Genomic DNA, 27,253 nt, shown 5'->3' with positions numbered 1-27,253 from the left:
GCAGAAGGTTGATAGGAGATTTCAACATAGAGGTGTTCAAGATCTTGAGGGGTCTAGACAGAGTAGATAGAGAAACTGTTCGCATTGGTGCAAGAGCCAAGACCTGGGGAAAACAGGCTTAAGTTGATTGACAAAAGAACTGAAGCGACATGAGGAAAAACTTAGCAATTGGTTATGATCTGGAATGCACAGCCTGAGAGGCAGATCACAACCAATGCTTTTAAAAGGGAATTAGATAAGCATTTTGAAGGGGAAAAATTGCAGGGGAATGGGGGAGTGAAACTAGCTGGATTGCTCCTGGAATGATAAACACACAAAATGCTGGAAATACTCAGCAGGTCAGGCAACATCTATGCAGAGAGAAACAGAGTTATCGTTTCAGGTCTGTGACCTTTCAACAGAGCTTGGAAGATCACAGACCTGAAACGGTAACCCCATTTCTCTCTCAACAAATGTTGCCTGACCTGCTGAGTATTTTCTGTTTTTTCCCAATTTGCAGCATTTTGCTCTTGCAGAGTGCTGGCATGGGCTCGATGAGCTGAATTACCTTTTGTGTGCTAACCATCCTATGTTTCTTGAACCTGAGAATTATAATATAAAATACAACTTTTTACTTCAGGAACAAATGCACGAAGTCCTGTTACCTGAATTATTTTCTGTTTGACTGATGAACTGGATGAACACTTATCAAATTGTTACAGGCATTCAATCAATCAGTAATTTTATTTACACCTGGGATCAGGTATGTAAATGATTATGACAGAGTTTAGCATGGTGCGGTGGATAGGGACATTCATTGTAACCTCTCCTGGAAATCTACTATTGTTCGGAAACCCCAGTTGTCTAGAAATTTTTGAGCAGGTCTTAGCAACTCACAGGACCATTTTAGCACAGTACTTTGGGAGGGGAAACATTTGGATAAATTGAACAAATTTTATTACTGCTTTATAATGTTTTATCACTATTTTATGCTTCAGGTAAATATATCTAGGGTGTGTTCCAGTTCACACACTTGTAGTCAGGCATTCTAATGTCATTGTATAACCCAGAAAATTCCAAAATCCAGAAATGATTTGGTTCCAAGCATTTTGGACTGGAGAGTTTGCAGTGTATATAGTCCTGTTTACAATGTGAACCAAGCTATTCAACTTACTTTCTCTTTAAACATAAAAAAATCAGATAAGGCTGAAGCATTTGATACAATCTTCAGCCAGAAGTGCTGAGTGGATGATCCATCTCGGTCTCCTCCGGATGTCCCCAGCATCACAGATGTCAGTCTTCAGCCAATTCTGTTCACTCCACGTGATATCAAGAAACGGCTGAAGTCACTGGATACTGCAAAGGCTATGGGCCCTGACAACATTCTGGCAATAGTACTGAACACTTATGCTCCAGAACTTGCCGCGCCCCTAGCCAAACTGTTCCAGTATGGCTACAACACTGGCATCTACCCGGCTATGTGGAAAATTGCCCAGGTATGCCCTATACACACAAAGCAGGACAAATCCAACCTGGCCAATTACCGCCCATCAGTCTACTCTCGATCCTCAGTAATGGAAGGGGTCAATCAACAGTGTTGTCAGGCAGCACTTGCTTAGCAATAACTTGCTCGCTGATGCCCAGTTTGGGCTCCGCCAGGGCCACTCAGCTCCTGACTTCATTACAGCCTTGGTTCAAATATGAACAAAAGAGCTGAACTTCCAATGTGAGGTGCTTGACATCAAGGCCACATTTGACCCAGTGTGGCATCAAGGAGCCATAGCAAAACTGGAGTCAATGCGAATCGGGGAAAACTCTCCACTGGTTGGAGTCGTACCTAGCACAAAGGAAGATGTTTGTGGTTGTTGGAGGTCAGTCATCTCAGCTCCAAGACATCACTGCAGGAGCTCCTCAGGGTAATGTCCTCGGCCCAACCATCTTCAGGTGCTTCATCGATGACCTTCCTTCCGTCATAAGGTCAGAAGTGGGAATGTTCGCTGATGATTGCACAATGTTCAGCACCATTCGCGACTCCTCAGATACTGAAGCAGTCCATGTCCAAATGCAGCGAGGCCTGGACAATATCCAGGCTTGGGCTGACAAGTGGCAAGTAACAGTCTGGCACAAGTGCCAGGCAATGACCGTCTCCAACAAAAGAGAATCCAATCATCGCTCCATGATATTCAATAGCATTACCATCACTGAATCCCCAACTATCAACACCCTTGGCATTATCATTGACCAGAAACTGAACTGGACCAGCCACATAAATACTGTGGCTGCAGAGCAGGTCGGAGTGAGACGAGTAACTCAACTGCTGACTCCCCAAAGCCTGTCCACCATCTACAAGGCACAGTTTAGGAGTGTGATGGAATACCCTCCAGTTGCCTAGATGAGTGCAGCTCCCACAACACTTAAGGAGCTTGACACCGTCCAGGATAAAGCAGCCCGCTTGATTGGCACCCCATCCACAAACATTCACTCCCTCCACCACCGGCGCACAGTAGCAGCAGTGTGTACCAACCACAAGAAGCACTGCAGGAATTCACCAAGGCTCCTTCGACAGCACCTTCCAAACCCACGACCACTACTATCTAGAAGGACAAGGGCAGCAGATAGATGAGAACACCACCACCTGAAAGTTCCCCTCCAAGTCACTCACCATCCTGACTTGGAAATACATCGCCGTTCCTTCATTGTTGCTAAGTCAAAATCCTGGAACTCCTTCCCTAACAGCACTGTGGTGTACCTACACCACATGACTGCAGTGGTTCAAGAAGGCAGCTCGACACCACCTTCTCAAGGGCAATAAATGTTGGCCCAGTTAGCGAAGCTTACATCCCATGAATGAATTTTTTAAAAACTCACTGTTATAGTCATCATCTAGCATGCCTGCTTTGCTAAAATGGCACAGACAGCCCTGACTGGTCACTGATTTCCAATATGGTTCTGGAAGAGAAAATCTTAGCTGCCTCTTCCTTTAATTGGAACCCCAAGATAGACATCAATCAGTAGTCCTACCCTTTTTGCTGGCAATCAAAATCATTATCCTAGCCTGGAACAAACCACGATGATAAATATATAAAATTTAAATGATGAAAATCAGTGCTCTGACTAATTAAATATATTTTCAAATGAATCAAAAATAAGATAGAGAACAAATGGGCCATCACAATGCTGCAAGTGCAAAGTGTTCTCTGATTCACAAGAAAGTAGTTTAAATGGATAATAAGAGGGGCAATGAGAGACCTAGCTGCAAGCATAGTAGCTGAGGGGGCTTGAAACTGTAACCATTTATTTTGGTAGTGTAACCATAATAGAGCTGTGGTGGCATATATTTGAAATGTGAATGGGCTTGAAACTGGAGAATACAGAATAGTAAATAATAATGTTTATTTGCTCCCATTATACACAAGGAAAGATGTGAGTAACATTCCCACCCCAAACAAATATCCTAGGTAATATCAATGACTTTAAGTGAGATGGACGACCTTTAACAAGCTGAGAACGCACAAAACAAGTAACAGTTGTCAATGGTATTCAATACGCTGAGAGAGATTATGGAAATTATTTGTCATGCACTGACAATCATCATGAGGAAGATGGTGGATACTGAGGAGATCTCAGCAGAGTGAATACAGGCCAGTGAATTGATCATATTCAAAAGGCTGACAAAGCAGACAAGGTAACTGGTGGACCCAGTGGTCTTGCTTCCATTATCTGTAAAATAATGAATTTGTATATCAGGTATAAATTTGAGGATTATTTGTACAATAGTCTGACAAAAAGTATTAAACATGAGTTCCGATGGGTAGATCCTGCCTGACCAAATTTCTTAGGAATTTTTAGGAAGTGAGAAACCAAGTTGACTATGAAAAAATCCCTATGAGATAGTGTACCTTTTCTTCCAAAAGGCTTCTAGCAAAATCTCATGTGGAAACCTGTTGGATAATCTTAAAGCTATAGAGGATCAAGGTTAACTTTCGAAGTGGGTAAGAAACACATGCTTATTAAAGGAGTTGTGTCAGTTGCAGTGGAGAGGGAATACTGAGTTGGCTGAATGGCAGAAAACAGTAGAGATAATGGGCAGGGTACTCTAATTGGCTGAATGTGGTGCCCCACAAGGATCTGTGTTGGAGCCTAAATTATGCACTGTATTTATCAACGACTTATATGATGCTATAGAAAGCCACATATCCAAATTTTCCAATGGCACATAGGTGACAAAAGCAGTTTTGATGTAAGTGTAACATTACAAAAAGACATTGATAGTTTTAAGTGAATTGGCAAACTGGCAAATAGATTTCTATGTAGGGAAATGTAAAATCATCCACTTTGGACCGAAAAAGATAGAACGGGGTACTTTCTAAATAGTGAAAAGCTAGAAACAGTGGAGATCCAAAGATACTTGGGGATCTAAGTACATAGATCATTAAAATGTCATGAAAATAATCAAAAAGACTAATTGAACCCTAATCTTTATATAAAGTACTAGTATACATGCTTAATGCATGCATACATGTAGAAGTCATGCTTCACCTATACAAAGCCACACCTGAAGTACTGTGACAGTTCTAGGCAGAAGAAATTGGGAAGGATGTATTGTAAGGATTAATTTACAATGAGAGATTACCTGCAATTTAGAAGATTTAAGGGGTGGCTTGATCAAAGTTTTCAAGATATTATCGGGAACGGATAGGGTAGATAGAGAGGAGCTATTTCTGCTGCTTGGGGCATAGTCTAAAATTTAGAACCAGACTGTTCAGGAGTGAAACTAGGAAATGCTTTGACACACAAAAGGTGTTAAAAGTTTGGAACTCTTTTGGCAATTCACTATTTAAGAATGGCAATTCTTGCTAGATCAAGAGTTAATTTTAAAACTGAGATTGATAGGTTTTGTTAGCCAAAGGTATTAAGGGATATGGGACAAAGGCAGGCATGTGGAGTTAGGTTACAGATCAGTAATGACCTCACTGAATGGCAGAAGAGGCTGGAGAATCTAAATGATCAACTACTGTTCCTGCGTTGTGTGCCTGGGGACCACTGCTGTGTCTAATTACAGAAATGGATTTAGATATCTGAGTAGAGTCAATGCTGAACCGAGGTAGAAAAGCAAGCAACGAAGCCAATACGATGTTAAATTACATAGCAAACCAGAATATAAGTCAAGAGGTAGTGATTAAACTTGATAGTGTTCTGGCCAGACTGCGTCTTGAATACCAGAGGCAGTACAGAAAGAGTAGTAGAGGCAAAAACCCAATTTAAATAATTGGATGCCATGATGAGAACTTTTTTTCTGGATGGATGAATTGAGTTTGGCGGAATGGCCTTTCTCACTTCAACAACTGCAACTTTCATGAACACATCAGAACAAATAGTCATTCATTAGTAACTTACAATGTTTGTTATTGAACCAACAGGCCATTAGATACCTGGAATTTCTGAATATCCTCAAACTTATCAATTTGCATTGATAAATAGGGATCGATTAAATCCACCTTCAATTTCCCTGATATTCTAATTCTTTTTAAATAGTGAATTGGTAAGAACCTTTGAATTATGCAAATAATTTGTGGGATGTTGTTTAGCTTGGCTACCTTATTTCTTTAGTCTCTAGTTTATTTTCTTGAGTACTGTATCAACAGTGTTCAACATAATTGTATTTTCTCACTGGGTTTTTTGCTTACAAATGCACATGGGATTTTTAGGGCCTGATTTCCAGCCCCCACTTCTCCCTGCCACCACCACCACCCGCCCAGCACTGATTTTTCTCACTTGTATTCAAAACAACAAAAACCCAAAAAATAAATTGGCAAAGCTGACTTAATGATCCTTATTTATGAACAACATTGTATTCTGCTTAAATAAAAGCAAAATACTGCGGATGCTGGAAATCTGAAACAAAAATAAAAATAGCTGGAAAATCTCAGCAGGTCTGACAGCATCTGCGGAGAGGAATACGGTTAACGTTTCGAGTCCGTATGACTCTTCATCAGAACTAAGGAAAAATAGAAAAGAGTTTAAATATAAGCTGGGTGAGGGGGGGGTGGGACAGGTAGAGCTTATATTCTGCTTGTCTGGAACTGAACTGATAGGTTTATCACATTGAGAAATGACCTGTGCGATCTTGTTTTAACTCCTTGTATGTTGATACTTGCAGTGCATAATGAGTTAATATTGAATATAGGCAAAAAGATTTTTGAATTTAAATAGTTTTGAAAAGAAAATTTAATAAATTGCTGGATTTTAAGAATGTAAAAATTCAAAATAATTTCAAGGCCAATTTTTATCCGCAATGATTATTGATGATTAAGAATGTTTTGACAGTTACTATATTGTCACTATATTGTAGGCAAATGCAAAATCATCCACTTTGGACTTGAAAAGATAGAATAGGGTACTTTCTAAATAGTGAAAAGCTCAAAACAGTGGAGGTCCAAAGATACTTAAGGGTCCAAGGACATAGGTCATTAAACATGAACATATAAAGCAAGTAGTGATAGGAAAGAATAATTAGTGTTTTCCTTTTAGAATTATTTTATAGCACACTTTCCTGAATACACACTCTTCTAACTGGCTAAACATTACCTTTAAAATTCAGTTGGGGACTCCTGATGAGGCACTCTAATCACTAACAGTTCTCAGTCAATCAGTCTTCATATCAATAGCAATTGAGATTTATTTGTAAATCTGACTTACTGTAACCCCAGTTTTTTTAATGTATTATAAGCCTAGATGGTTTATCAAGATAGCCAGGAATTTCCTGAAAACTTGCAGCGAGACAATTGTGTAAATATGTGTAGTGTTGATTTTCAGCGGTGGATCAAAGAAATTTGGATATAAATGCCTTATGCCATTCTTTAAGCTATGCCTGATTTCCCCTCCCTTATGCCAATGTGAAACCCTCTCACTTATTACATAGCTTTGACTTGCCTCACACCTGCTCGCTATGACCATCCCACGCCCATCAAAAATGCAGCTCGTGCAAATATCCTGAATTTGTATCAGTCCTGAACTTGATGTAAATTTATGCCTAAAATCTTTGCTGCAACCAAATAATTGTTTTATGACAGTTTTCAAATTTAAGCATTTTTAAAATCGCTCCTCTGTATTTTTTTTGTATCTTTGTAAGCATCTATATGGTATCAGAATGATTTGCATTAAGGTTTGAAAATTTCCACAGTTATATTTTCTTAAACATGCTCTGTTTAGTGTGCATCAATGGTGATTCGATGCTTCAATATTCATGTAAAAAGAAGAACTTCAAGAAGGAATATAGCTCAAGTTGGATGCTTTCCTCAGGTTCTGATTGTTTTTGCTGAATTTCTATTCTTTAACACCAGCTTTTAATGTTTTGACATATGCTAATGAGATTGTCAAATTTTGGCATCATTCATCAAGTGGAAGATCAGCATAGATTTCAACATGACTTGCTGGTTGCAGGAAATTCTGGGCCAATGTTGACAAATAACCGAAGTGCCATGATGGGGATTACCAGCTATTTAACTAGCAGCAATTTTTGGTTTAAGCTGTAATGTGCTTCTGATGGAAGCTCAACTCTAAATTTTTAAATTAATCCTCCAAGTTCTAGCACCATGCTGTGATCTTGATTAAAGAAAACTGTTGCCAGTGAGACAGAATGAATTGGTATATGAATTATCTCACCTAAGAGTTAATGAGCAAGCTGTTGAAACTGTCGCCCATAATTATCTGGGACCGTGGGTAATTTTTTAAATCTTGTTTCAGTCTTCCAACAGGCTTTCACATCAGCTAGTGAGAGAACCAATGTTACTTACATAGTGTGGGATTGTCTAGTATGATTCCTATGTTCAGCACTTGATAGCAGATTTAGTAAGAAACTCTGAATAGTCTATGGTCAAACTTCCTGACCACAATGGCTGCAAAAGGGGTTGATGAAGGTCAGTAAAGAATGGAGTCCTCATTCTTTTAGGCCCATGCTTCGGGGTTATGCCATTGTATTCCTCGATATTAGGTAGTACAGCAAACTCCTCAACATTAAGGACAAAGGTTCTGCTTCTAGAAGTGACCAGTGCCATTAAACATGAGATAATATCTAATGCAGACTTGAAATTTGTAAAATAGATAATGCTAAAGTAAGCAAGCTAATTTGACTGTTTAATTAACATGGGATTAAAGTATATAACTGAAAAAAATTACAATATTCAGTGGCATTAGAGATCTGAAAACCTTATTTTCTCCCAGAGGATAAATTCCCAGAAAAAAATTAATTTGTATCAATTGATTTTAAAAGAAAAATTATCCGTCCCTGTCGAGCAGAATTGAAGATTGAAGCTATTAATAGCACTGCTTGATATTTTAGGAGAGTGGGGAATATCTTACTGTTCCTTAATGTAAGGATCAACTGGTTGGGGCGGGGGGGGGAGAGGGGTGGAAGGAGTAAAAAAAGGTTGATTAATTTATGTTTTACTGTGGATGGTGTCAGCTTGATGGGCTTATGGCTGCCTTTTCGACTTTTATCTTAATTGAGTGAAAATTGTGATTTGTAATAGGCATACTGTAATGAGCTGGGATTAAAACAATCTACCTGTCCTTGTACAGCTAATCAATCTACTTATTCCCACTTAATTATTAGCATGTAAACAGTGTTCCATTTTTAATAATTTTAATATGCAATTTTGTTAATGGCATAATTTTAAGTATTGCTGGCATTGGTAATTGGGAAAAACTTTTGAGGGTGCATGCAGCAGTTTTGCCTGGTAACTAAAAGTGCTATTTTCTTTACCACACAGATTTTTCATCCAACATGGATATCAAGTTTTTGAGACATAGGGTTAGTGTTTTGATCATTTACAGATCATGTGTAAGATGTAAATTCCTGATGTGAAGAACAGTGGAAGTGAAAAGGAAAATAATCATATTTTCAGTATGGCGTCTGTTACTCCATGCAAGAAGAAAGTTTTCAATAACACTGAAATGGACAAAGAACAGAAAACAACCTGGAAAGCAGTACCTCTTCATCAGATTCCAAATGGTACCCCGTTAAAAGAGTTAAATAAATTTCAGTGTGGTTCAGCAAATACTCAACGAAAGGATATCAACCCCAAGCCTCCAGCCACGTTCACTTTAATCTCATTAAAAAATGTGAGAAATCCTCAAGTGAATGGTCAACTTCAGTCCACAGTCCTGGAAAAAGAAGGGACATTTAATGTAATCCCTCCTGAACTCAGTGATATAATAGATCCTGATTCCAGCTCCACACATGTAAATTTAAACCAGAGTTATGTCAAATCTCATTTAAATCCCATTGGATCTAAATTGATCAAACAAGTAGTCTCCGAGAGTCCTGCCAAAATGTTCCAAAGAATGAAAGGTAAACTTGACTGTGACCATATTCAGATACCTGAAAATCAGCATCTTCAAACGCCCCAAAAAGCAACTTTTGGTATGAATGGGCCTGTCCAGTGCTCTGTTGCACCTGTGAACGGATGTGTCTTAGAAAACACGTTTTCAGGTATGAACTAATATTGATTAAATATTGAATATGATCTAGGACTATACATATTTTATATTTAAAGTTATGATGATTTTGTCACAGAAGCCAAGTACTGATATTGTGCAGCAGGCACTAATGTACAAACATTTGATGAGATATTCAGATCGTGTCCTGTATATCATTTAATGATCAGATAAAATATCTATACTTTTTTTATTCTTTCACGGGATGTGGGTGTCACTGGCAAGGCCAGCATATGTTGCCCATCTCTAACTGCCCTTGAGAAGGTGGTGGTGAGCCATCTTGAACCACTGCAGTCCTTCTGGTTTGACTTTCCTGTAGCAGCTTGGTACAACTGAGTGACTTGTTAGGCCAAGGGAAATTAAGATTCAACAACATTATTGTGAGTCTAGAGTCACATTTAGGCCAGGTCAGGTGAGGATGACAAATCATCTTCTCGAAAGGACATTAGTGAATCGAATGGGTCTTTTACAATGATCAGTGATAGTTTCATGGTCACCATTTCTGAGACCAGCTTTCCCAGATTGATTGATTAAATTTAAATTCTACCAGCTGTCACGATGGGATTTGAAACCATGTTCCCTGAGCATTAGCCTGGGCCTCTGGATTGCAAGTCCGGCAACATTACCACTACGCCATCATCTCCCTAGTCTTGTCAGTTACTACATACTTTATTACTAATTTGAAAATTAATGTGAGTTGCAAGAGAATATTTAAAACTTTATTTCTGTCCAGTTTAAACTATTTTTATAAGAATTTTTGTTCAGGTGATATTCAGTCAGTAGAATCAGATGCAGTCAATACTGAGGAAAGTTGGGACAACCTACTTTTCCAAACTGAAAACTTCATTTCAAATTTGAAAACTGCTTCAAGATCTTGAATCCCTAAATGCAACAAAAATTATCTTTATACTTGTTTTCTTGATTATTGCCCCACAGTGGCTAGTCATATTAAGTAATGAGTGTAATAGCAAAAATATTCTTTCAACTTTCTTAGCTATTTTGATGCCATTCATATGTCTAAATGTCTGTATTACATTTCATTCAACACTGATAAGTCACTTACATATTATGTTTAAGTCCTTTTTGAGGCCTTTCACTGCCTGTGAAGATTTAACTGCTGTTTGCCTACCTTGAAGGTGAGGAGGGGTTTGTCTGCAAATTTGACCAGTTTACCTGGAACTTCTGGTCCAAATTAATGAAAATTGGATACAGTAGTATTCCAAATGCCAATCTTTGAAGGATGATTTCTATGTTCCCTCCAACCCCCACTGACATGACTCCCTAACAAGTACGATGCACAATTTCTTAGCAACCCCCAGATTTTATTTTGAATAGCCATTGCTTTAAGCATACAGGCAGTGATCTATCCTGTCATTATTCCAGAATACTCTGAATAAGTTGAATTTGCAAATGTTCCACTTCTGAAGCAGTGTTAAGATATTGTGCCTTTGATGTCTACAGGATGTTCCAAACGCTTTGTACCAGTGTACTTTTGAAGTTTAGTCATTGTCATTTAAGCAAATACAGCAGCGAATTTACATGTACAAGGTCCCACAAATCATAATCATAACTAGTTAATCTGATTTGGTAGTTAACCTTTTCCCTTAGTCCACCACTAATTATGCATAAGTACGGGAGTGGGCTTTGAATCCAAGACTTCCTGATTCTCAGTCAAGAGTACCAAATTAGCCAGCCTGACATGGCATTAGCTGCTTCTCCTGACTCCTCCACTTTTGCTAAATTATCTCACTGCTTGTCCCCTCATTCAGCATTGGATATACAGAAATTTCCTCCAGTTAAACATTAGGAAGTCCGAAGCATTGACTTTGGTCCCTACCACAAACTGTTTTGTTGCTACTAAAGTGGAACTCACTTACAAAAGCTAAATACTGCTGATGCTGGAAATCGGAAATAAAAAAACAGAAAATGCTGGGAATACTTAACAGGTCTAGCAGCATCTGTTTACAGAGAAACAATGTTAGCATTTTGGATTTGTGACCTTTCATCAGTTCTAAAGTTCATCTGCTGCCAAAACCTTCATTCAAGCCCCTGTTGTCTAGACTTGAGCTGAAGCTTATCCAGGATGAAAGATAGAACACCAGATAGGTGAGCATTGCTAAAGTCTGGACATGATGACAAAAGCTAGTTCGAAGACTGAAGCAGGGGTGGAGATGGGCAATGTTATGAGGAGAACATAGAAATTGACTCTTGCAACCATGTGCTCTAAAATGTACATTGTTAACATAAACCAGTCAGATTCGTAGGACATGAGAAATAATAACAGACTGCAATGAACTGTTAAGTTACCTGAGCTCAATTTAAGTTCTGTCTTTGACTAATTTTGAGTTAACAAAGTTTTCATTAAAAGTTTCTGTTGGTAAATGGAGCTATCAAGAAATAATATTTTCTTTGTCCCTGAATTTTCCATTTTTAGCTAATTTGTCATCCCTAACCTAGTCAGCTTCAGAATTTTGTGCCAGAACTATTGAGTGTTTACATTAGGCCACCAAAATAGTGGAAGGAGATAGAGGAGCAAATTTGTAGGCAAATTACAGAAAGTGTAAGAACTTAGAGAAATTATAATAGGGGACTTCAATTAGTGTTCAATTATATATTAAAACAAATTGGGATGGGAACAGTGTAAAGGGCAAAAGAGGAGGGAGTTCCTGGATTTCCTTGATCAGTGAGCACCCAAAGCTAGAGCTTCTGGGATAACTACAGATATAGAAGTTAAAATGAAACAGAGAAAGAAGGTTTATAATAGTTGGAAGGTTCATAATACTACATAAGCTGAATATAGAAATTACACAGGAGATCTGAAAAAGGAAATTAGGCAAAGATAGAGCATGGGAACAGATTAGTGACTAATATAAAGGGGAGCCCAAAAGACACACACAGTTAAAAGGTATCCAATTATGGAGCATAAATGAAACCGTGTGGAGATAGGGTGCATTGCTGAGGTATTAAATTAGTATTTTGCAACTTTCTTTATTCAAGAAGTGGGTGCTGCCAGATGTAGCAGTAAAGGAGAAGGCAGTAGCAATATTGGATAGGATGAAATAGATAAAGAGGATGTACTTAAAAGATGGACATTCCTCAAAAGTAGAAAAGTTAAATGAATCCTAGGGAGCTGTGAAAAGTAAGGGTGGAAATTGTAGGGGCCCTAACCATAATCTTCTAATCCTCCTTGGATATAGAAGTGGAATCCTCCAGAGGACTGGAGGATTGCAATGGTGATACCTCTGTGTCCAAAAAAAGGGAGAGATTTAAACACAGCAACTACAGGCCAATCAGCCTAACATCAGTGAGAAGCTTAGAGACAATAATCTGGGAAAAGTAATTTGGAGAAGTATGGGTTAATAAATGGAAGTCAGCACAGATTTAGTAAAGGCAGTATTTGACTAAGCAATGGTCAGGCCTCAGTTGGAGTATTGTGTTTATTTTGGGCACCACAATTTAGGAAGAATGTCAAGACCTTGCAAAGGATGTTGAATAGACTTAACTGATTGCTGGTGCATGTGATATTAATGAAATAAAGGCACCAATTGCTTATAAGGGATTATAAATGTTGTGGGTTCAGTTATGAAGAACAAGCATGTGTAAACATATATACGTGGATAGAAAGCCTGAGGACATCAGCAGTAGGGCTATGTCTGTGTTCTGGTCCAGGCTGAAGTGAAACTGAGGCTGGATCAGATGACACACTTCCCTTAAAGGGATAGCATTCTGCTATCCCTTTAAGGCATATTACAACATCCCCTTTCTTTTTAAAGATATATTGCCCCCTTCTGACAAAGTATAACTATTTACAATACATATTCATGTTTAGTGACCATCACATAAGTATATAGAACAGATGAACCTGAGTCTCTAAAGTGTGGAGGGAATCTACTGATACGCCCAGATCTTGTAACAGTAACCTTGCCTGGAGATTTCTATAATTGCTCACAGCAATCTGTGAGATTGTCATTCTTGGAATGTTGTTCCTGGTTACATTTGGGATCTTGTCCTGGATGTAATAGGACTGGACAATTGAGGAGCTGAAATAGATCTGATTTGTCCTCAGTTATGCCTTGCCATTGCACTTTTGTATGTAATGACTTCATAGGATCTTAGTTCCAAACAAATTCTTGTCACCTCAGCTGGTACCTTCCGTGGGATCCTGGATGTGAACTTGATGTCCCAGCTATAAACTTGTGTCAGGGGACGAAGACCTCGCACTATATATTCTTGTGAAATATATTTAGATATCCTCATGGCTAATTTCTAAAATTTTAAAACCTGGACAAAACCTTTTAAAATGGCTGAAGCTATGTCTGTCTGTGACCCCTGAACAAAAGCATCTACCATGGCAGTACTGCAGAAATTTGCACCTTGTTATCTCTGAAGAGATACTAACTGATCCTGTAGGATCAAAGAGAACTATACAAAGGCCATCTGCATTTCATAGGCTCTGATTGGCTAACTTGGCTTATCAGTCTGCTAACGTAAAGGGCCCTGCAAACCTCCTTTCACGTCTTAATGGTTGGAACATAACCATCTTGAGAACCCAGGTTGGGTTACACACCCTTTGTCAAGGGTGAAGAGGTGAGAGTCATGTGGCATGGACCTAACTTGTGGAACCAGTAATGTTGCCTTGTAGAACTGCAAAGCCCAGTCTGCCACCTTACCATCCACAAGCAGCAGCACAGAAAAGGGGCTCGGCTTTTTTGAATATTTGGCCCCCATCTACATTTTCTACTGGAACTTCTGTACCATCACCTACAAGACTGATTCATCATGCCTGCCTATCTCTGTGTGAAGTCAACTCCACTGGAAAAGTGAATCATACAGCATCAGTTTTCAACTTGCCAACCCTTGTTCACATCCAGGATCTCACGGAAGGTACACGACAACCAGCCAAGGCGACAAGGATTTGTTTGGAACCAAGGTCCTATGAAGTCATTACACACAAGTGCAACGGTGAGGTGTAACCAAGGACAAATCAGGTCTATTTCAGTTCCTCAACCATTCAGTCCTATTACATCTAGGACAAGATCCTAAATGTAACCAGGAACCTCATTGGATTTAGATTCTGGACTCTGGACACACGTGAAACAATAAGCCTTTTCTCTGTGGTCTTTGCCCCGTAAGTCTTTCTTTCTCTATCCCTCTTTCACTGTATGAGTGAAAAGGAGGCAACATTGCTACTCTCCTCCTATGTTTGCGTGTGCAAATAAACTAATCCTTTGACTTTATCCTCCTTGAGTTTGCTGTGGGGTCATTACTGAAAATTGGACCACACCAATAAAGAGGGGTTGTGAAATACACCACCCTTTACAAAGAGGGAAGCAAATCAAAAAAAACCTTTCTATTCATGGACAGGTGATGAGAGGAGAAATCAGGGCTGTAAATTAGCTTCCCTCCTGTACCTGCATTTTTAGCGTGCACGTTGGTCATCATTTCTTTGCAGTTTTAAAAATTGCTCTTTAGTTTCTGAGAGAGTAGAAGTGGGTAAGTGTAGGTAGGTTGGTGTACACTGGTCTGCCAACATGAGCTCTGCCAGTGATGGAATAGTTGAGCTAAAAGGTGTTACACTCAAATGTAACATTGCAATGTGCAGCTCTTGCTTGGCGTTTCTACGTTTGAGAATTAGGAAGTTCACCGTGCGAATAATTTGTTCAGTTAGGCCGTTAAATCTAGGGAAATGAGGTGAAGTAGTGTAATCAATATTCCACTTCTCTCTCTCATCCTGAAATGATTTATCGATAAATTCATGGACCGTTATCCACAATGATCTCTCTGGGCACACCAAATAAACTGAAAATAGAGCTTAAGAGTGTGCATGACAGTTGTGCTTGATGTATTGTGCAATTGTCAAATAATGGAGTACTTGATAAAGTAGTTGACGATGAAGTCAGCGCCATGGACATGAAAGAGGACCAAGGATGGGTAGGAACATCATGCAAAATCAGTGGTTCTTTGTGCTGGCTTGCCATATGCTTTTGACATACCTCGTACTTCTTGACGACGACTCAAATGTCATTTTTCATGTCTGGCCAATAGACTGTCTCGCTTGCGAGTCTTCTCATCCAATCTATGCCCGTGTGTGAGTGATGAAGCTGTTGAAGAATCTCAGGTTGCAAAGTTTCCAGTATGATGATCTGCTTGCCTTTAAAAATGACTCTCCTGGGGATGCCTAGTTTGTCCCAGTAAGGCCAAAATGGTCTCACGTGTTCGTGGATATGCTGAATTGAATCAGGCTATCCTTCAATCATGGTTTTCCATGGTTTCTGTAGTGCGGAACCTTTCGCTGTTTCCCCTTGTAGCTGTTGGCAAATGTACCAGATCAATTTGGAGAACATCAAGTCTGTCAATGAAGTCAACCTGCAGATCCAAGGATACATCTTCTGTTCTCCTGGGTTAGGCAATCTGCTAAGTGTATCTGATGTGACCATTAAGTTACTTGGCTTGTACTTTATTCCACAGTCATAAATTTAAATCTTTATCAAGAGATGCTGCAACCTTGGCAGTGCACTAGTCGATGGTTTTTGCCAAATTATCTCCAGTGGTGTGGTTTCTACCATAAATCTTTTGCCAAATAAATAGTGTTTGGAATCATGCATTTCCATATCTAACATTGATATTTCCCATTCGATGTTGGAGTATTTGGATTGCATTACAGATATTTTGAAGCAAATGCAATCGGTTTGCCTTTTTATAGTATGCATGCTCTCAAACCTTTCTGTGAGGATCCATCTCCAGGGTAGTTGTCTCCCTAGGATCATAAAATTGTAATGTTGGTGCTTCTGATAATGACTATTTCAGTGCTTCGAAGAGGTATCGGTGGTCTTCCTGCCACAGGAAAAGCACATCTTTTCTTAACAGTTCCCTTAGTGATGATGATTTTTGAGTGAATTGGGAATGTATGGCGACAAGAAATTAAAGAGACCCAGACATCTTTGAAGATTGTCTTTGTCTTGAGGAGCTGGCACAGATTTAATATCCTCTTTTATTGAGATCGGGATGTATACCAGCAGTGGAATAATTAAAACCAAAGAAGTTGATCTGCACATTGATGGTATATTTTAGACTGTTGAACATCAATCCTTCATTGTGTGCCACTTGCATTAATAAGTATAGATTTATAGTCATGATTTTGCTTTGTTCTACCCACAACAGCAATGTTATTGGCGATACAGTCACATCTTGGCACAGTGCATGCAATGTGGTCCATGTGAGCTTGAAAGAGACCCTGACTAACAGCCTGAAGGGAAGTCATTGAAAACAGTTACATCCAAATGGGGTACGAAATGTTGTAAGCCTTGGGACTTCTCTGCGAAATGTACCAACCGGTAGCCATGTTTGGCATCAAGCTTCAAGAACTTTGCACCTGCAAATCTCGGATTTAATTCTTCTAATGTGGGAATCTTGTAAGGATAATGTTTCAAAGCTGCGTTTAAGCGTTGTGGACTAAGGCATACTCTCAATGATCCATCCCTCTTTACGATACACATAATTGAGCTGCAGCAGCCTGTGTGCTCTTTCACTCTTTTAATAATTCTGTCTTTCTCCATTTTGTCTAGTTCAACCTTCAATTTGTCTTGTAAGTGGACGCTGCACTTACGTGGATCAGTGGACAGACTTGCATTCTCCTGCAAGTGTAATGTTGTGGCTGCCTTGAAACTGCCAATTTTGTTGAAACATTCAGGATATTTGATGTTTCAATGTTAGGTCATGAACTGAGGTGATAGGAGTAGTTTCTGAGGTCTGACCAATTCTGTGGATTGTCAGTAGTACAATTTCATAGGATGCCGACAGACCCGTGATTGCTAGGCCTTTAGCCTCCACAATGTAAAATATCTGTGACACCCAGGAGGATTGATTGTACTTGCACTCCAGGACTGTGGATTCTGCACACGGAATTAGTGAACTGTTGTATGCTGGAAGTTACACAGCAGTAGGTTTCGCCATGGCCTTCCATGTCTGTGCATACATGTGTTTTAGAATTCACAGGGGTAGGTTGTTGGCACTTGCCCCGTGTAGATCTTGGCTAATAATGAATAGTTGCCAACTTTCTTATGGCAGATAATTTGAATTTTGGCAAACAGTTCGGAAGGTTTGATGGCATGTACGTTCTTCACGAGATTGACAGTGCCCTTCATCTCATTGTGCACATCATTGTCATTTGCTGATTTGTCAGTCCCCTCGTGTATGTTTCTGATCGGATATGGGATGGTCAGTTTTAATGCTTAAAAGTACTTGTATTGTATGGTCTGTTTAAATCGGTGCACAGCTCTTTGTAGTTGCATCAGCCTTAGTTCTAGTGCACTGCCACTGCCAGTGGCCGTTTCTGCCACATGCCTTGCAGAATTGCTGGAAAGCTGGGAATTTCCTTGATGTATGCAGAAGGCTACACCTCCCACATGTCTTACTAGGCGGGTGTTTTGGTAAGTGCATCAACAATTGAGGTTGTGCTTAAGAGCTGTAAGCTTCGTCGACCTGCGAGGATCGCTTCCTGTTACGTCCGCTTTTGAGTAACTCTTCAATGCTATATGCTTTGGGTTCATCTAGCAGATCTTTCTGGAACACTTCCATGGGAGTGGATGTGATCACCAACTTAACAATTTTGTCTGCTAGTTCTGTGTTTGAAAAATCACAATACATACCCTTTCCTCTGCATCTGTTGACAAAGCGGTCTATGAGTTCTATAGGCAGTTGTCGAAACGACATGAACTCTAACCGATGAGTATGGAAATTTAAAATGATTCTGAACTGGTCTTCCGACGTATTCCATATTTTTTGGGATCCTTTAGCTCTTCCACTGTTAATCCTGATGTGTCCAGCCTGTGTAGAATTTCATTCCCAAATGCTACGTGAATTTTTATGGTTGCTTTTCTGGTTCAGACACATAAATCAAGAAACTGTAGGTCTGTACGCTGTTTAAACATTTTGAATTTGGATATTAGATCATTTGCATTCCAATTTAAACTGGGGAATTTTTGTGGACATTTTGACAAAATCCCTTTGACACTTCTTCACCTATAATACTTGGGATGAGAGTCACTATAGCTGCTTTCACATGCTTTCCAAAGCTCCACCTGTTATAATCGCAACCTTCTCTGGCCCAATTTTTATGATAGTTTTTGGAGTCTCCCTTGCTCGCTATCAATCCGTCCGCACCCTAGTCACTTGCAGTTCCCGACTGAGCCAACCCAGTGCTGGTTCTCTCGATGCATTGTCTTACCACGAGGGATCCATCTGCTTACCAGCCCTTTATTTGAGCACTATTCCAGTACTGTGTCTTCAAAGCTTTTCTGTGCAGTCACTGCGCTGTGATTTTAACATTCTTCAATACTGTGGCTCTGTTGCGATCCGACCAAAAGGTAAAGGGTCATCTCATGCCACATAGCATGATCTAAAACTATTTTACCATGTATCTGTGCTGAATCTTGCTGTGCCATTGAGAAGAAACCACTCCACGCCATGTGTGTGTTGTAATGATACAAAGGCACCCAACCACACATTAGGGATAGTGCAAAAATGTTATGCGTTCATTTGTGAACATATATACATGGATAGCTTGAGGACATCAGAACTGCAGGACTGTGTCTCTGTTCTGCTCCAGGCCAAAGTAAAACTGAGCCAGAATCACATGGCACTTCTCTTTAAGGAATAGCAACATGTCATCACTTTAAGGCATATTACAACAATTACCTTCAGCCTTAGTATCATTCTGCTACGTAGAGAGATTGGAGAAACTGGAGTTCTCCTTGGAACAGAGAGGTTAAGAGAAGATTTGATGGAAGTATTCATAAGCGTGAATGGTTTCGATGAAGTAAATGACTATTTCCAGTGACAAAAAGGTTGGTAACCAGAGGGCACAGATTTAAGGTAATTGACAAAAGAAGGGGAGATGCAAGGAAACATTTTTTTTACACAGTGAGTTGTGATTGGGAATGCATAGCCTGAATGATGACAGATGCAGATTCAGTAATAACCTTCAAAAGAAAATTTGATTAGTAATTGAAGGGGAAAAGTACAAGGCCACTGGGAAAGAGCAGGAGAGTAGGATTAATTGAATAGTTCTACTTAAAAGCCAGCACAAGCACAATGGACCAAATGGCCTCTTTCTGCACTGTGATTTTCTGAAGCAAACTGTGTGGTGTAGTTCAATGTAAAGCTGAATCCATTTGATTGCAATGAAAATTGTGTTATGCAACTGGCTTAAGCATTGGAAGTCAATCCCAACAGTGGACTCCCTGAATTTAAATTGGTGGAATTTTCAAGTGTGGTACCTTTTTCAGTATGGCAAGGTTTCTCAGGTGACCCTCCAGGCTTTTAAGTTAGAGTTGTCCAGTTTTCTGGAGCTGATAACTAGATAACCCAGTGAGCATGCTGCATAGTTTTACAGCAACGTGAAGCCTTTTGAACAGATAATACAAATCCTCAATACAAAATTGCAGCACCCTATGGATAGAGAATCAACTAACCGTTCATGCACAAAAATGTGGCACAAGCTGTCCAAAATTTTTTTAAAAGCTAGAACCATGCACAAATATTCCATACTTCTAAAAGAAAATGTAAAGCCCTTCACGCCATTTTGTCCTCTCTGCCACCCATTCTCTGGCACTTAAAAATTGGGCAGATTTAGTTTAATCCTTTTAAAATTCATGAACTAAAGGATTGTTTGTTCTTTATCTAATTATTGAAAATGAATCTGCTTGTCTTCCAAGCCCAGAAGATTTAAATGGCATAGCTCAGATATTCAATTGTTGCCCTCATTAAGTGTACAGAGCCTATTTCAACTAATTAATTTCAACCACTAATGAAACTAACCATAGTTAAAATTGCCCTTGTGCATTTAATAGAAGCAGCAGGGCTTTGATGAGGACCATCATTGGCCACTTAAAATGAAGGACCGTCCTTTATTATTTATTCCGGAGATCAATGTTTTGCACGTTGGTTTATTTTGAATTTGCTGTTATACGCAGGTATATTCAATGTTTTTGTATGTTTAGATATTTGTTTAAGATGTAGATGTATTAATGTAAACTTGTGGTTTATTGTAGTCCCCATTTTGCCAGCTGGGTGCCAGTTTTTGCAAAAGAAGAACCATGTTCCTGTGATGCAGCAATCCCCAGCCAAAACCTTTTTACAAATGAAACAAGAGATTGAATTAAGCAACCAACGCACTCCATTAGCTTCAGTTAAACTTTCAGAACATAAAGGTATAGTTAGTTGGTGTCTTTTCTAATCTATTTTTGATGTTTGCATTCATTTGAAGTGTTGAACTTGACCAAACCCTTAATTTTATCATTGAAAGTTAGAATCTGTTTTGTGTGCATAACTACTTTGTATGGATATGTGGCACTATTTTTGGTCAGGTAATAATGCCAAGCCATAAGTTGATTAAACCAGTTCAACTAAAACACAAAAATATGCATTGTGAGAGATTATTCCTACTCCACTTTCTATCATTCCGTCATCTCTCTATGCATGATTTCACTTTATTTTAAATACTGTGGGCTTTAATCTCCACAAGAAATCTCCCATGTGTAGTCTCTGTTGTAATATAGGGAAATCAGGCAGGCAGTTTGCCTATTGCAAAGTTCCACAATCAGCAAAGAGATAACTAAGACAAGGTATCTGGCCTTTTATGTGGATTCAGTGATAAATGTTGGCCAGGATACCAGGAGAACTCCCCTGCTTCTCTTTAAATAGTGCCATGGGATATTTGAGGTGCACCTCAGAGGGCAGACTTGGTTTAACATCTCATTAGAAGACAGCACCTTCAAGCGTAGAATTCTCTCAGCAGTGCACTGAAGTGTCAGGCTAGATTATATGCTCAAATTGCTGGAGATGAACATGATCCCACAACTTTCTGAATTGAAGGCAAGGGTGTTACCCTGGGCTGGCATTCATTATATTCCAGACAGTGCTGGAAAAACTCAGCACATCTGACAGCATCTGTGGAGAGAGAAACAGAGTTATTGTTTTGAGTCCAATATGACTTCTTTGGATTGGACTTGAAACATTAACATTAAACTTGGTAAATTTTTCCAACGCTTTGCTTTTATTTCAGATCTCCAGCATCTGCGGTATTTTGCTTTTATTTATTATATTCCATTTGTCTATATATACACAACAATCACTTTGAATTCAATTAATTAGTTGAGCTTAACCTACTCCTTACCCTGTTTATAGTCCCTGATTAGGTCATTCTAACTGTTCACTAACATTATCTCTTTGAGTCTAGCAGCTGTCCTAATTCCTACATGACATCATTCGATATAAAAATATAAAATCATTTAGTTTGTATTTCCATTTTCTTTTAAAATTGGGTGGTTAAGTTCAGCTTCCTATCCAGTGCTGCAACTAGCATAGCCTATTAATGTGCCAGGTGGCAACAGGGTTTGTCTCAGATCTAGTGGAGTGAAGCCTATGATTGAGTTGAGTGGCAACAGGATTTCCCTACCTGGGACTGTGAAATGTATACATTTTTTTAAAAATTGTAGAGCAAAATTGCTGGAGGCCGAGCTGCAAACACTGCGACACATCAGGGAGGGGGAAAGCTACTTGGATTCTTTGTTACAGGAGGCACTCACACCTCTTAGGATAGGGTCTTCTGATTTGGTCAGGGACAGGAGAGTGTGACTGCGAGTCAGGCAGGCAAAGGGACCTAGAGGGCAGGAGCCTCAGACTTTGCTTTTCTCGCAACAGGTTTGTGGGTTTTTCAGCTTGTTTCGATGAGAGTGGGGGCTGCAGGATGGATGAGCTGACCCACCATGGCACCGTGGTACAGGAAGCCGTTTAAGTGGGGGGAGCAAAAAGGAATATAGCAGTGGTAGGGCACTGTATAGCGAGGGGGATTGACACTGTTCTCTACAGCAAAAGAAGAGAAGCCAGAAGGTTGTGTTGCCTGCCCGGTGCCAGGGTCCTTGACATATGTTCAGGGCTGGAAAGGAACTTGCAGTCAGAGGGGGAGGATCAGTCGTCATGGTCCATGTCGGAACCAACAACTTGGGTAGAACTAGAAAAAAGGTTCTGCGTAGTCAGTATGAGGAGCTAGGCATCACACTAAGAAGCAGAACCTCAAAGGTAATAATCTCTGGATCAATCCAGAGATTATTACCTGAGCCACGTGCAAATTTGCATAGGGCAAATAAAATTAGAGCAATTAATGCATGGCTCAAAGACTGGTATGGGAGAAGTGGGTTCCAGATGTTGGGGCACTGGCACCAGTATTGGGGAAAGTGGGATCTGTACTGTTGGGACTGTCTACACCTGAACCATACTGGGACTGGTGTTCTAGCGAGCCGCATTACTAGGGAAATAGAGAGGATTTTAAACTGAACAGTTGGGGGCAAGGGATCAAATTTGGAAAGATGTGGTGAAGCAAAGAGTGGAGACAAGGAAAGGGAGAACGGTATTAACATGGGAAATGATAAACAGACTATGACAGGAAGGGATAGAGAATACGAAGGTTAAGAGTACATCAGCAGGTGAGGCTAGAGGTTACAAAAATAATAAAAGGACAAAACTAAAGGCCCTGTATCAGAATGCATGTAGCATTCATAACAAAATAGATGACTCAGAGCCAAAATAGAAATAAATAAGTACGATCTGATAGCCATTACAAAGACATGGATGCAGGATGATGTAGATTGGGACCTGAAGATTGACGGGTACATGAAATTTAGGAAGGACAGGAAGCTAGGAAAAGGTGGAGGGGTTGCTCTGTTAATTAATGATGGTATTAACACAATAGAGAGGGATGACCTAACTTCAGGAAACCAGGTTGTAGGAACAGTTTGGGTGGAGATGAGAAATTATAACGGCAAGAAATCATTTGTGGGGGTGGTGTACAGGCCTCCTAACAGAAAACACATGGTAGGGCAGGGTATAAAGGAAGAAATAATTCCTTTGAAGAAGGGGCAAGAAGGCTCTAAAAAGGGTCATATGGACTCGAAATGTCAACTCTGTTTCTCTCTCCACGGATGCTATCAGACCTGCTGAGTTTTTCCAGCATTTTCTGTTTTTGTTTAAGAAATAACGGGAGCTTGTCAGAAAGGTACAGTGATAATCATGGGAGATTTTAATCCACATACAGACTGATAAATCAGATGGGAAAGGTAGCCTAGATGAGGAGTTCATAGTGTTTTAGGGATAGTTTCTTAGAACAGCACATTCTGGAGCCAACCAAAGAGCAGGCTATACTAGACCTGGTATTGTGCAACAAGACAGGATTAATTAATAATCTCATAGTAAAGGCATCCCTAGGTAGCGATCTAATATGATTGAATTTTACATTCAGTTTGAGGGAGCGAAGAGTGGTTCCAAGACCAGTAATAGTATCAAACTTAAAGAAAAGGTATATAATTACACAAGGGTGGGTGGCAGGTCAAAAGACTGGACAGAATATAAAGAATAGCAAAGAAAGGCTAAAAGATTAATAAGGAGGAAAAATTAGAGTACGAGAAAAGCTAGCTAAAAATATTTTTAAAAGTAAGAGTTTCTATAGATATTTTAAAAAGCAAAGAGTTAAAAAAGTGAGCGTTGGTCCTACAGAAAGGGAGTCTGGGGAATTAATATTGTAAAATACGGAGATGGCTGATGAATTGAGCAATTATTTTGCATTGGTCTTCACTATAGAGGATATAAGTAACATCCCAGAAATAGCTGCAAATCAAGAATTGGAAGGGAGGGAGGAACACAGGAAAATTACAATCACCAGGGAAGTGGTACTTAGCAAATTGTTGGAGCTGCGTGCTGCCAAATCTCCTGGTCCTGATGGACTTCATCCGAGGGTCTTCAAAGAAGTGGCTGATGCATTGGTTTTAATTTTCCAAAATTCCCTAGATTCAGGGAAGATTCCATTAGATTGGAAAATATAACTCTTTTATTCAAAAAGAGAGGGGGGGAGGCAGAAAGCAGGAAACTATAGGCCAGTTAGCTTAATATCTGTCATAAGGAAATTGTTAGAAGCTATTATTAAAGCTGTTATGACAGGGCACTTGGAAAAATTCACGGCAATCAGGCAGAATCAATATGGTATTGTGAAAGAGAAATCATGTTTAACCAATTTATTGGAGTCTTTTGAAGGAGTCACATGTGCTGTGGATAAACCGGTGAATGGACTGTACTTAAATTTCCAGAAGGCATTTGATAAGGTGCTACATCAAAGGTTATTGCAGAAAATAAAAGCTCATGGTGTGGGGGTTAAAATATTGGCATGGATAGAATATTGACTGGCTAACAGGAAACTGAGAGTAGGCATAAATGGGTATTTTTCTGGTTGGCAGGATGTAACGAGTGGTGTGTCACAGGGATCAGTGCTGGGGTCTCAACTTTTTACAATTTATATAAATGACTTGGATGAAGGAACCGAAGGTATAGTTGCTAAATTTGCTGATGACACAAAGATAGGTAGGAAAGTAAGTTGTGAAGAGGACATAAGGAGGCTACAAAGGGACATAGGTTAAGTGAGTGGGCAAATATCTGGCAAATGGAGTATAATGTGAAATGGTCCATTTTGGCAGGAGGAATAAAAAAGCATATTATCTAAATGGTGAGAGACTGCAGACCCCTGAGATGCAGAGGGATCTGGGTGAACTAGTACATGAATCACAAAAGGCTAGTATGCAGATACAGCAAGTAATTAGGAAAGCTAATGGAATGTTATCATTTATTGCGAGGAGAATTGAATATAAAAGTAGAAGTTATGCTTCAGTTGTATAGGACACTGGTGAGACCACATCTGGAGCACTGTGTACAGTATTGGTCGTCTTATTTAAGGAAGGATGTAAATGCATTGGAAACAGTTCAGAGAAGGTTTACTAGACTAATACCAGGAATGGGCGGGTTGTCTTATGAGGAAAGGTTGGGCAGGCTAGACTTGTATCCACTGGAGTTTAGAAAGGTAAGAGGTGTCTTGATTGAAACCTTTAAGATCCTGAGGGGTATTGACAAGGTGGATGTGGAGAATCCTTTTCCTTTTGTGGGAGAACTTAGAACTAGGGGTCACTTTAAAAATTAGGGGTCGCCCATTTAAGACAGATGCAAATTTTTTTCTGAGTGTAGTGAGCCTTTGGAGCTCCCTTTCTCAAAAGGTGGTCGGAGCAGAGTCTGAACATTTTTAAGGCAGACTAGAGATATCCTTGATAACTTTTCACCCCTTTGTTTACGGTCAGATCAGCCATGATCTTATTGAATGGTGGAACGGGCTCGTGGGGCCGAGTGGCCTATTCCTCCTAGTTTGTACGTTCGTAATTGGAGTCAGAGGAACAAGAGTAGGAAAACATTTAGGAGGGAATTAAAGTCAGCATTGGAGAAAGGCCAGTTCCTCCAGAAGTTGGATTTTATCAAATTACTGGAAGACAGTTCTAGAGGCAGTTAGTTGTGGAAGATCTAAAGTGTAGTGATAGGTAAGTATGATGGTAATTCCATAATTATTCATTAGGAGTAACATGACCAGGCGTAGCCTCATGCTTTACCAAGGGTTCAGTGTTTCATTGTGTAATAAGGATCATGGCATCAGAAATGTGGGCAGTTGGAAGATAATCCTTTGCTTTCCTGAAATCATGAGGCTTTCCACCCCAGTTGTTCAGCAAGTTTGCTGAAGTCAGCAAAGAGCTGCTGAATTGTGTAGACCCAAGTCTGCAGGATTGATCCTTGGTCTAGAGTTAACTGACCTCAGCTGTGGGGCAGAGGGAATACAATAGGTCTTTGCACCCTATTAGGTAGGGATGAATTAGCTACATTCCTGCTCCTAATTGTTCAGTTCCTGCTCATGATGTGTGTGTTTATCTGCAAGCAAACATGGGATAGTGGTCAGCAAAGAGGTCTTTTGGCACAAAAATTAGTATGACAACTACTTGGTTTTTACAGTGTGCAGTACCATCAATTGGGCTCAATTTTTTGGTGATCGCTATTTTATTTGCTTTTAAAATTTAAATTTAATATCCTATTGTACCCTTCATATCCAGTGACTGACTTCTGTTCCATCACTTAGCCTATATGAATATAACATTCTGTTGGCTTTGCTGATTACTGTTTTGCCTTTATTTAGATATTTTTGCTAAAATTGCTAAAACCCTTTTGGGCCTTTCAGCATCTTTTATCTGGGTCATTCTATAGCTTCTTAGCTGTCTCCTTTGATTTCACCATTCCTTCTAGTTTGGCATCATCAGTAAATTTGACTAATTTACATTGGATTTCTCAGTCAAATCGTTGATCTAAGTTAAGTGTTCAAACCACAACTGTTTCTATTTCTGTGGCATCCTTCTGAGTATTTCTCCCACCCCAGTGTTAGTCTTCCAACAAACAATCTTTGGTTTCTATCCTTATCCATTCTCAAGATCTATCTTGAGTCTAATGTTTTGAGTTTAACTAATATTCTCTTGTGTGGAATTTTGTTAAATGCCATCTGGAAATTCAAATGCATCAAGTAGAGATTGTCATTTGGGATATTAATTTGTCAAAAATGCTAAGAAAGTTGGTCAAGAAGGATTTTCTCCTTCAGAATGCATGTTAACGGTTAATTAAGTTGATATCCAAATAATAAAATTTATGCCTGATTGATTCCACTATGAGAGTTGCCTAACTTTGATTTGTTATCCTTTTTGAATATGAATTTGTAAACTACTAATATTCCCCATTTACACTGTCTCCTCATAGTGCGTGTAATGCCTCACACATGCCTGTAATCTATCTCAGTATAGTGGGTTGCAATTTACCCGAATATGTAGAGTATTTGAGTTCTTTAAGCCTGTATAAGACTCCTAGTGATATTAAT

General features: G+C 39.4%; 1 protein-coding gene and 1 long non-coding RNA gene across 5 annotated transcripts in view; one reads left to right on the top strand and one right to left on the bottom strand.

The window, feature by feature from the left end:
* The window catches only part of mis18bp1 (MIS18 binding protein 1), a 72,627-nt gene that overhangs the window by 970 nt on the left and 44,404 nt on the right, over nucleotides 1–27,253 (top strand). For 2 of the 4 annotated variants that reach the window (XM_078562328.1, XM_078562327.1), the window contains exons 2-4: nucleotides 7,192–7,281; nucleotides 8,751–9,472; nucleotides 20,529–20,687. In XM_078562328.1, coding sequence (XP_078418454.1) covers nucleotides 8,887–9,472; nucleotides 20,529–20,687 — 745 coding nt within the window. In that variant the 5' untranslated portion in view covers nucleotides 7,192–7,281; nucleotides 8,751–8,886. The remainder of the gene's footprint in view (nucleotides 1–7,191; nucleotides 7,282–8,750; nucleotides 9,473–20,528; nucleotides 20,688–27,253) is intronic. The other 2 variants (XM_078562326.1, XM_078562329.1) reach the window with 2 other exon arrangements.
* Nucleotides 9,061–27,253, bottom strand: part of LOC144693040 (uncharacterized) — a 63,923-nt gene continuing 45,730 nt past the window's right edge. The window contains exon 3 of the long non-coding RNA XR_013579453.1: nucleotides 9,061–9,144. This is a non-coding gene — a long non-coding RNA (uncharacterized LOC144693040). The remainder of the gene's footprint in view (nucleotides 9,145–27,253) is intronic.

The sequence above is a fragment of the Cetorhinus maximus genome, chromosome 18 (genome assembly GCF_964194155.1).
Source record: "Cetorhinus maximus chromosome 18, sCetMax3.hap1.1, whole genome shotgun sequence".
Lineage (NCBI taxonomy): Eukaryota > Metazoa > Chordata > Chondrichthyes > Lamniformes > Cetorhinidae > Cetorhinus > Cetorhinus maximus.
This window is presented reverse-complemented; position numbering and strand designations above follow the sequence as displayed.